Here is an 11,965-nt window from a genome sequence, read left to right as displayed (position 1 = left end):
CGAGCATGCCAAGTCAGGCGCACAGGAAGACAGGACATGTGTGTGACCTGAGCCTGGCTCCCCAACCCCACAGGGAAGGCGCACATATCGAAGCCTGAGGCCAGCCAGTGAAGTACAGCCTGAGCAGCCTGAAAGGGTTTCGGGGAGGAGAAGGCTGAAAAGGGTGTCTTCCAAAAACAAGTTTAGCAGGAAGCGGCAGCGAGTACCCACTCTGAGCAGATCAATTCGCAGGCACATTCGAACAGCCGATGGAGTCAGACAAAGAGACACGGTGTTAACAGTCACGGCCGTCTCACTCTGCTGCCCAGTGGGAAAGGGCTGGGAACTGGGCAGAAGAGGAGGGAATGGTTCCTGTGTGCGGGAGTCCTGGCCCAGCCTTGGGTTCACCCGCCATCCCTCCTCTAGGAGTGTTGGCCAAGACTGAAAACGGTTCTAAACCCTGAGACACACACCTCCAGTTGTCAGGCTCTGCCTTCCACTCGGGCTCCTGGAGGAGTACATGAGGGGACTTCTATTCACAATGGAAAGAATAATTCTGTAACCAGCTCGCAAGGAGAACCTGGCCTAACACTATAGTGCCATTTCGTAGGGATTTTTGCCACCATCACAAAAAGGAAGGAATGTGCCGATATTTTACTACCTTGGCGCCCCTTTTAGAATACTGGTGTTGGTCCACCTGATCCTTAGGGGACAAAAAAGAACATGGCAGAATGGAATCACAGTCTCCCAAAGATGGGATGGCTACCATGGCTACCAATGGGAAAGGAAAGAGAAAATGGAAATCAAACCAAACCAAAACTGAGTAAGAACAGGACAGAGAAATAAGGACCATGGGACAAAGCTGGGAAAGGGACAGAGCAGTGTTAAGAAATGAAGTGGGAGGTTAGAGAAAAGAGGCCAACAGAGAGGAGGGTGCAGGGTCCGAGGAAATGCATGGAGAGGAGGAGTGATGAAGGCCCAGGAAGAGCTGCACAGCTGACTGCAGGTACCAGCTGAGGCTGGTGTGTGTGTGTGTGTGTGTGTGTGTGTGTGTGTGTGTCGGGGGCGGGGGGATGCAGATATCAAAGGGTTGCTATGTCACCGACATGTTCATCCTGCCAGAAGAAACACATGCTGTTGCCTTTGTGAATGACAATGTGCATCTCCGTAAAGCAGCTGATTCAAATTCCCTCCAGAGAAAATGAGTGCAGGCTGGTGGCTAGGGGGCCTAGGAGGAGGCAGTGGGGTTGGAGGAGGGGAGGACTCAGGTCATCAAAGAAATGATGGCCACCGTTTAGGGATAGGCCAAACCTCTGTGCCCAGACGAAGGGCTGTCTCTTCACAGACACTCCCTGCAGCTGTCAGAAATGAGACCTACGGCCAGGCAGGACTTAGGGACCAAGGCCAGGCAGGACTTGGGGTCCAAGGCCATGGTGGCTGATCCTCAGGCTCTCGAGGTCAAGGCTCCTGCACCTGCACACTCTCCCTTCTCTGCGGTCCTGCTCCAAATGCTTCCTTCAGCTGACTGGACAGATACGGGGCTGTCACCACACTCTGAGACTTGTTGACAATGAAAACGGGACTGCTAAAACCTACTTGGCAATCTTAGGTGTGGTGTGAATTGAATAGAGGGATAAGTGTGGCTTTTTTTTTTTTTCTGACTATTGCTGCCCACTATTCAGGCATTGTTACAGAGAAACTGATATAAGCAATCACTGAAAAACGGACTTCCAAGGCGAGCCTGCCCTTACGTTACAGGGGAAGAAACTACTACCACTCCCTCCACCTTCCCACCCCCCGGCCTCCCCAATACCCATGGATCCTTATACACCCTGCGATCATAGCCAGAGGGGAGAGGGGAAAGCTGTGCCTATCCTGTGAGTCCATGCTGCGTGTGGCTATGAATGCTGTTACTGTTGAGCCTGGAATGTGAGCGAAAAGGGACTATATTTTATTCACTCAAACTGGGCCACTTTGTTGTCATATGGAATGCTGGAGAATGATGCTATAGGAATGCACATCCATATTGATGAGGCTCTTCTCATGGTGTGGGAATTCCAAGCATGTCATATCCTGCAGCTCGCACACTGCCAGTGTTTAGAGTCCCCCAGATTTCTCATTCTTCAGACCACGTCTGCAAGAATAAAGTGGAGGAAAAATGAAGTTGCTGTCTTCTTGAGTGAACTATGGATACTCCCACAGTTAAAACAAGCTAAAAAAAAAAACAACCCCAAAAACAAACAAAAAAAAGGGGAAAAAAAGAGAAAGCATACGGATTTAAAGCCTGCTCCATGAAGAAGTGGCTAAGAGCAGGTGTTTATTCCTTGCGTCCTCGATAGGTGTCAAAATCCTCATGCATATGACACTTTGGCATTTTTACGTGAAATCCAGCTCAGCAGGAGACAGTAGCTACTGAGGATGGAGGTTTTCCCTCCCGAGCTAAATAGCTTGTGGACTAATGGGCCCAAGCATTTCTGACAAAGGGGTGGTATAATTCTACAAACTGTCTGCAGGCTTCGACTGTGGTGTTCCGGAGGTTTATCATTAGTTGGTAGATACTTCACAGCCCGGTCTGATCTAAGATATGCAGGTACCTCTCTGATCTGTGCTCTGGCAGCGGCAGGAAGGAAACAGGGCCATTGTAGTCCAAATGCAAGGAAGGGCAGAGCTGACAAAGCCACTCCGTGCTACACCAGATGAACAGTGACTCAGTCGTTCACCACAGACGTTTGTGCAGGTGGCCCATTTACTCTACTCAGAAAAGTGTAGGCTGGTGTATGCTGTATTCAGTCGTTCCGTACTCAGTAGAGATACTAACTGGCCCCGGTGCAACATAGGACAGTTTTAGCTGAGATGACGACATGTGGCCACTAGAGGGCAACCTTTCCAACTGCATTCATTTACAGGCACTGTTCTGGGGGTTCCCAAGGGCTGGGAAGTTTCTTAAGCCAGAGAAAAATGTGTTTTCTTTTGTTTTAAATGGCATTCCAGGAAAAATCTAATTTCAAAGGAATGTCTTAATAATGGAGGCTAATGAGCTTGCCAAGACATTTACTGTCAAATAGGTTTATCCATTACTCGTCTCTCTCTCTTTAAAATAAACATACGCAGATACACAAAGACAATTTCAGACATTAAAAAAAAAACATACATGCCTCTGACATAACTAAACACCCTCATTCCATGCTGGAGCCTATGAAGGGCGGTCTTTTATGCTGCTTACTAAGCATCAATGCCAGCATAACATTGTCATGAAAAAATGCAAAGCATTCATGCAACTTAATACAGTTAACTACTATTTCTACGACTTACCAGGAACATACTGCTTAGTCGACTGAAAAATAAAGCACAGTCTTTTGGGGGTGATACAGTTACATCTTATGTCACTCCAAAAATTACATTTCCTATGACAATGATCCCCATTTCCCTCCTCGAAGAGCAAAGCCCTTTATTTTATTTTTTTTTTTAAAAATATAACTATAGAGCTGTAAGGAAGCTCATGATTCCATACAACAGAAGCAAAATTAGGAAAACCTATGAGTAGCTATGAGCAAAAGAGAGCACACAAATTATATAGTTATTTTACTTTACTTACATTTTCTCTTCCTGTGTTAATTAATAGAATTGTAGCTTCAGGGAAGTTGGTTGTTTTACATTTTATTAATTGTGAGATCAGATTCTTTAAAATTGTGCCTAACAGGATGAACAGGCAGTCACACACTGCACTGAGTTTCTACATTTTCAATACTGTAGAATCCCATACCATTTACAACTCCAAGTCCACTTGGCGTGGCGGTGGCATGTGCTGTGATGTACTAAGTGAACTACTATCTAAGTTTAAAGAACTCATAACACAGCTGTTTCGTGGACTGGAATCTGTAAGTCACTCCTCTTAGAGAGCAGATATGATAAGCCAGGGGTTCAGAGAGCACAGCCAGCAAGAGCCAAGAAGGTAGCCTGGGTAGGAAGTGGCAGAACCTGAAGGCAGTGCCCAGGTTAGCTCTGGGGCAGGACGATGGCCTTGGGCAGTAGGAATAAGGACCTGGGCGCGTTGGGCGCGGTGCCAGGGTGTGGGCTATTTCCCTGCTTGCCATATGCTGCATTCGGCTGAGAGTGTGTGGGGAATATGTGACCAAACTCTGATCACAAAATACGTAGCTAATGTTCAGTAGAAACAAGAACATTTCAAGAAAACAGAAAATTTGAGTACAATGCTTCATCTTGTCAGCAGCCACTCAAGCCAGCTGTTCCCCCCCACCCTTTTTTTTGCTCGCTCACTCACTCGCTCTTGCAGACTTACAGACAGAGGGAAACCAGCACACCAGAGTCCCCTGTTCATGAGCTGGATCGCCTCCAGGCACCCTGTCTCAGAGAAGTGCCTGCTTAGGCACTTCTGTCAGGTGAGTGAATTCTACCAAGCAATCAGGCAAACCTACACAGTCAGATCCCAGGTGTCTTCACTCCCTTGCTTTTCCCGGAGTCCCCATGAGCTGAATCACTTTTGGTGAAGAATTATTTTATTATACAGTTGACCCTTGAACAATGCAGGGGGTTAGGGGCACCAACCCCCATGCAACTGAACATCCACACATAACTTCTGACTTTCCCAAAATGTAACTACTTATAGCCTACTCTTGACCAGAAGCCTTACCAGTCACATAAACTGATTATTAACACACATTTGTATGTTTTATGTATTATATACTGTATTCTTACAATAAAGGAATCTAGAGAAAAGAGATATTAAGAAAATCATAAGAGAAATACATTTACAGTATTTATTGAAAAAAAAATCTGCGCATAAGTGGACCCACGCTGTTCAAACCCTCACTGTTAAAGGGTCAACTGTACTTCCATGATTAAGGAGTTACCACCTGAGTTAATTTTATGTAGGAAAACTGCCCAGCTCTGCAGCTGAACAGGGGTGGGGTGGGGTGCCCTAAGAGCTTCCCGGTATTCCTCTGAGGCCAGGTGGCTCGGGGGAGTCAGATTTATTCACACAACAGAGTAAGAGGCTCAGCATTCACGCTCCAAGCAGGGAGGCTTGGAGAGTGAACACTTGCTGTGCAAACCATCCACAGACAGTCAGCCCTGAACTTGGGGATTATGGCCAACACTTCACAGTTAATGACTCCTCCCATCCGAGGCATGCAGCTTCTCTTGGGTACCTGTCCTCGTAATGCCCACTCAACACGGAGGGAACAGTTTGAGAGAACAGGAAAGGGGGCGTTATGAAGGTGGGTGCAATGGTGACAATGTACCTCTCACAGGGGACAGAAGGCTTAGAGAACTGACTCCAGTTACCAAAAAAAAAAAGGCGAAAATTCTCCCCAGGAGCTCCCACTCGACCTCCCCATCCATCACTCAGGGCTAAGCTGGGCATCTCCCCACTCCCTCCACAGCCAGGCCCTCCTGCGGCTCTAACCTTCCAGTCTCAAGCTGTCTTACCTGAAGAGTTTTGACTTTGCCCAGGATGTTGTCCTGTGACATTGCTTGAACTGTCTGCTCACTTTCTGCTCCCCCATCAGGGATAAAAATACTGTCATGGGAAAACGCCCGGGCTCCCATAGAATAGTTGAAGGACCTGGAATGCAAATCATGTGCTTCGTTTTATTAGGATGATAAAATTTCTTTTGGCAACTAGTGTCCTGTTCCTCCTGATGCGGGGACTCCACCCACATCCCTGTCTCGCCCAGCTCTGTGTCCTTTTCTGCTATGGGTCAGCCAAGTAGCTGGGCAGACGGAAGGGTCCCACAGGAATAAGGGAGCATGCCTCCAACACAGCAGTGTTCCAGGGCCGCTCACGGAGAACGCAGGCAGCTCTTTATTTGTCGAGGCCCCGGCAGGAGGCACTGCCGAAACCTTAACTGGAGAGGCCTTCCCCTGAGGAGCCATCACTATCGGTTCTACCCCAGCAGGTCCTGCCAACCAGCACTTTTTAAGGAACATTCAGATCTAGAAGAAGTAAGAGACACGCATTTCTTTCTTTCAGATTACAATAAAATTATAAGACAGCTCCATACATCTAAACCAGTGGTTCTCAACCTTCCTAATGCCGCGACCCTTTAATACAGTTCCTCATGTTGTGGTGACCCCCAACCATAAAATTATTTTCGTTGCTACTTCATAACTGTAACTTTGCTACTGTTATGAATCATAATGTAAATATCTGATATGCAGGATGTATTTTCATTGTTACAAATTGAACATAATGAAAGCATAGTGATTAATCACAAAAACAATATGTAATTATATATGTGTTTTCCAATGGCCTTAGGCGACCCCTGTGAAAGGGTCGTTCGACCCCCAAAGGGGTTGCGACCCACAGGTTGAGAACCGCTGATCTAAACCAAGGACTAGAATTGCTGATAGGGTCTACAGGAATAAAGAATCTCTCTTGCAACTGCCTAGAAATTCAGAGAAAGGGGAAAGAATGTGGATGGGGCAATGCTGATGGGCCTCCTGTACTGATCAGCTTACAGGAGGCAGGTGGCCAACAATAAACACTTCAGGTGAAGGCTTGGGCTTCAAGAAGTGCGGACTTCTACCTGACAGGGAAGTAGAGGCAGGGCGACCTGTAGGAACGGGAAGCAGCAAAAGCCAACTGCTCTTCCTTGATCTGGGAAACAAACTTATTTCTGGGGAATCCACATCCAGGCTGTTCACAGGGCAGGCAGAATTGCATACCCTTCAGGAGGCAAGGCAGGCACTCTTCCATGTCCCCCAGGGTGACAGAATGCCCCTCCCTTCCCCGGAAAGGGGCCCATTGGAGGTTGTATCAGGGACCAAGTGCCAAATGCAGTGGGCAGGGTCCCAACCAAGGGTAGACCTAGTTGGGCAGACTGAGCACCAAATCTAATTTGCCAAACCACAGGCAGCATGGTGAGAAAGCATATGAGGCTAAGAAACAAAAGACCTGGATGTGAGCCTCCTGGCTATGTAACAAAGATGAGGTCCGGAAAGGCGAAGAGAGAGACTTGATCAAGACAGAGCTGAAACAGAACTCAGGCTCCTCACTCACAGCTGACAGGGTCTTCCATTTGAACACAGTGTTCATAGATGTCTGGATGTCTTTGGGAGCAAAGATGCTATGTGAACAACAGCTGCTGGACCATGACAAGACAGTAATGTTACGAGAGTCCCAGTTCACCCACAACTGCAAATCTTATACAAAATAAGGTAAACCTATTTTATTGCTTAAACACCAAATCTGTTAATACCAAATAGGATGCCAGCATCCATGAATTTTTTTTCATATTTACATAATACTGACTGAGACTTTTTTACTGTGGTAAAATACAATATATAGAACATAAAATTTACCATTTTAATTATTTTTTTAAAATTTTGTTTTATTGCTTAAAATACTACAAAGAGTAGTACATATGTCTCCTTTTTTTCCCCCCTTGACCTTCCCCTGGCCTCACCCCCCCCCCAACCCCCAACTCTCCCCGGCCTTCCTGCCATTTTAATTATTTTTAAGTGTACAGTTTAGTACCATTAAGTACATTCATATTGTTATTCAACTATCACGACCATCCGTCATCCTAAACTGAAACGCCCATACTCATTCAACAATAACTCTTCGTTCTCCCTTCCTCCAGCCCCTGATAACCATTATTCTCCTTTCTATCTCTATGAAATTAGACTCTCCCATGTACCTCATATAAGTGGAATCATATAATATTTGTGCTTTTGTGTCTGGTTTATTTCACTTAGCATAATAGCCTCACGGTTCATCCATGTTGTAGCATGTGTCAGAATTTCATTCCTTTCTAAGGCTGAATAATTCTGGGATACACACACACACACACACATATATCTATATATCACATTTTGTTTATGCATGTACATTTGAGTTGTTTCTACCTTTTGGCTATTGTAAACAATGCTGCTGTGAACACTGATGTTTTAATCAAGATTTTTAAAAATGTATGAATGAAGCATTATGATGCATAACTATGTGTAGACATGGCTGAAAGAGTAGGTAGGCGTTCCATAAGTCCTCATTTCACACCAAAGGTTTGATATCACTTCCATATCCTCTACCCATATTAAACAGTCACTATCTATAAAGATTAGTAGAGACTACAGGACAAAAGAAGAAAAAGGAGGAGGAGGAGGAGGAGGAGAAGGAGATTGAGGAGGAAGAGAAAGAAGAAAAGAAGAGAGGTGGCAGGAGGTGGAGGAAAATGAGAAGAGAAAAAGAGGAGGAAGAGAATCCTTCATGTCTGCCTAAAATCCTGGGAAATTCTGAAATGCAGAACTAGTACTTGAAAAGCTGATCTGGGTGTCTGATTCTCAGAGCAGCAGCCCCTGGGTTCCATCTCCACCCCTCCGCCACAGGAACAGGACCTACTGACTGGAGAACAGAGGCTTCTACATCTAAGAGAAGGTGCTGTATTAGCACTAAGACGACTTGGAGTGGCTTAGGGGGTCCTACGTCTTGGTACATTTAAGCCTTTGCACCTAAGTCAATATGGCTCTGGAAGGACAGGAGAAAAGAGACGCTGCTGTTTCTCCCCTCCTCCACCTCCTCCTCTTTTACTTCCCCAGTGATCGCAGAACTGTCATAATTCTACCTAGAAGCTATAAGAAAGCGTCTTAAAAATCAATAATACAGTACTCATGGGCACACTGTGGCAGCACATAGACCAAAACACAGGGTTGTTTGAAGGGCCTAAAAGTTGTGAGTGATCTCAGGAAACCCAGCTGAGGCCCGGATGGGTTATCCCACTCTGCTCTAATGCACAGACTTTATTATGCTAATGATCATGCCAAACCAGTGGTTGGCAAACCCGGCTCTCGAGCCACAGGTGGCTCTTTGGCCCCCTGAGTGTGGCTCTTCCACAAAATACCACGTGCGGGCGTGCACGTACAGTGCGATTGAAACTTTGTGGCCCATGCGCAGAAGTCGGTTTTTGGCCTGGGCGTCTATTTTGAAGAAGAGGCATTAGAAGAAGTGGGGGTACGTTCGCTGAGGTCGACCCCTCAGATTGAGGACGTTTTTAGCAAAGGCCAGCTTAGGAGTACCCTAATTCAGTTAATAACAATGTACCTACCTATATAGTTTAAGTTTAAAAAATTTGGCTCTCAAAAGAAATTTCAATCGTTGTACTGTTGATATTTGGCTCTGTTGACTAATGAGTTTGCTGACCACTGTGCCAAACGCAACATAAAGTTCATACTTTTCAAGCTTTTATTTTCATTATTATTTTCTATGTTGAAAGCATTCAAGACTTACAAAAACACTGCAAGTGTAGCGTGAAGAACTTTTGTTTTCCTAGCCCAAGCTGCTGGCATGATGCTCTCCCTCCTGAGCCAGGCAGGCCATGGTGGCTCATACACTGGGAGATGTGAGGAAACCGCAGGGAAACGTGGAGGAGTCCCCACTGGGGTGCCTGGCCAGTCTGATATGTAAAGCACTTAGAACAGTGTAAAAGCTTACGTGTTACCCATTATCATCAAATGTCACCCTGCTTCAACCCCCACCACTCAGTTCCCCAATGTCCTCTCTGGGCTCTATCAGTGCACAGGCTCTTCCTCTCCAGGGACAGCCCAAGGCCAGTCTCTCAGTTCAGGTCCTACCCACCCTTCAAGGTCCAGCTCAAGCGTTTCAACTCCACACAACCTTTTCTGCTTCCCTGGAAGAAAGGGATCTCTTCTGTCCCCCAGAGCCCCATGCCTGCATTTCTTGCTGTTTCATGTTACGGTTACTATAATCATGCCTTAAATGAGAGGGAAAACAAAAGTGCTCTGCATATTGTAAAGTGCTACGCAGATGTGACTCTAATAATAATGGCATCATCGTATCTCCACCACACTAGGAGCTGCATGAGGGCAGGGATCACATGTATGATCTTTCTTTCTTCCAAAATCCTTTATACAATAAAATTTATGATGAGTAAATGATTAATTGCAGGGAGCAGCTATAGGGTTAAGCCTCGGACTGACCTGTTGGCAAAGCCACAAAACAGGTTCCAGCATAGAGGGCACAGCCCTCTTAGCATAATTAGGCTTGACCTTATGAGGCTCCCTAGATCTTATCTGGGTAGCTAATGGGCTGTGGGAGGTGCAGCAAGTGCTGCCAAAACAAGTGAAAACTCACAAGAACATTGTAACTATGGTGACCACTACCTTGTTTACCTCTGGCTATAAAATATAGGCTCAGCTTGCTGTCTGGATCCCCTCTCTGTGGCCTCAGCCAGGCACAGGAGATCCACCCAGATCCAGCTTATTCTCTTTGTCTGTCTTTTCTTTAATCCTTCGCCGCCCCCCGTCAGGCTCACCAAACCCTTGGCTGAGCTGGCCCGGCACAATTAATATTGTAGGGTAGTTAGTTTATCAGACGGGTTTCCCATGGAGAGGTCACTGAGGGGATGCAAAGCTTGATGCAAACATGTTGATAGGAGGATGGGCCTATTTTGAGATCATGAGTATATTTCAGGTAGGGCAGGCCTATATAGGAGGCCATTGTGAAGCCAAGGGATGGACAATTCAGGAGGATGTTCAGCATCTCTTCTTAAAAGGTTTCTTCTGAGCCTTCTTTTCAACCCAAACCAGGAAACTGCTCCAGGCTTTGCTTCCCACCTCCTATTTCAAACCTCCCTCTCACCAAGTTTTCCTGGTTCCATTCTGGGTCAGCTACAGCTCTGAGGCCCAAGCAACAGAAACTATGTCTCACTCAACCAAAAGAATATTTACTGGAAGAACGATGGGGCTCAAAGAACAACGGAAGCTGGCAATGAGGCTTGGAAAAAGGCTCTTGGAAGAGAACTCTAGCAGTCTAGGCAGTAGGGCCCACAACAATCGCCTAGACCCACCTGCCAAGTCAAAGCCCAGGAGAGAGACTGATTGGCCAGGCTAGGTCATGTGCTCAGGCCAGGCTGCAGTGGGGAGGAAGTGGCCCTTTGGCTTCTGTCATAGGAAGCTGGTACTATGTCCTATCAGAGGTAGGTGGAGCGAGGCAAGCTTGATTCCCGGAAAGGAAATTTGGGTGCTGCTGAGAAGGGGGGAACCAAATGGTAACAGCTCAGTTACTAAAAATAGCCACCAGTCACCACACTGTGCGTTGGGACCTGTGCCTTGATTCTTTCCAATTTAGCCCAATTGGATGGACAACTATTTGTACAGCTCTCCCATGTTTTGATTCTCTTTGAAGCGGTTGCCTTTCTTCCCTGGTGGCAAGTGATGCTGCCTGAGAGCAAAGGATGCCATACTCCATGCTACTGGGATGCCCGAGCCCAGGCCCACTGTCCCATGTCCATGCCTATCAGCAGACAAGACAGAGATCAGACAGGGTGCTTGATGGCCTGTGGCCTAGAGCTCAGGGCACTAGAAAGTCACAGGAGAGAGAAGGTGAGAAGCAAAGCAAAACAAAGTTAGCCCTGTAGTCATACTATTCCTCCACTCTAGTCACTGTCCCTTAGTGCTGAGGAGAGCAGGGCGGAGCCAAGAAGAGCCACCTCCACTTCAAGCCCTGTGATCTAGAAGTACCGTCTGCAGCAGGGTCTGTGTGAAAGGAACAGTGGAAAATTGGGGAGGTGTTTCTAGGAAAGTCCTCCTCATTCGCAAACCATGACACAAGACAGGGATGGTCCCCTTTCACTGGTGTTTGTCATCTGGAATATAGGCCATCCTGGGCTACAAGGGGCGAACCTGGGGACGAGAGCCAGTTCCCCGAGGAACCTGCTCCCTGAGGATAAGAAAAAAAGCAATCAGACTGGATCCTGATGCTGCTGCTGGGCTGCTTCATTAAGGAACTTTGGAACTTGGACAGTTCTCCCGACTTTCAGATACAGCAGGTAGTGTAGGGCACGACTGTTGAAGGTACAAGTAGCTGTGTTTTCTGTTTCCGACACAGCCTTCTGGCCACTACTGCAGGCTTTGGGCGCATTCTAAGACCCACCGACATCGTCTAACCTGGCGCCTATGGAGGGGAATTCTCCCCACCCAGAAAAGAAGCTTTCTTCAGCTCCACCTGACC

The 11,965-nt window shown here is 46.7% G+C and overlaps 1 protein-coding gene across 1 annotated transcript in view; it reads right to left on the bottom strand.

Annotated features, from left to right (window-relative positions):
* KIAA1211 (KIAA1211 ortholog) overlaps positions 1-11,965 on the bottom strand; it is a 239,738-nt gene that overhangs the window by 25,907 nt on the left and 201,866 nt on the right. Inside the window, exon 5 of the mRNA XM_014548463.1 lies at positions 5,428-5,563. Coding sequence (XP_014403949.1) covers positions 5,428-5,563 — 136 coding nt within the window. The remainder of the gene's footprint in view (positions 1-5,427; positions 5,564-11,965) is intronic.

The sequence above is a fragment of the Myotis brandtii genome, unplaced genomic scaffold, assembly GCF_000412655.1.
Source record: "Myotis brandtii unplaced genomic scaffold, ASM41265v1 scaffold51, whole genome shotgun sequence".
NCBI lineage: Eukaryota > Metazoa > Chordata > Mammalia > Chiroptera > Vespertilionidae > Myotis > Myotis brandtii.
The sequence above is the reverse complement of the archived record's forward strand: the minus strand, read 5'-3'. Positions and strand labels throughout refer to the sequence as shown.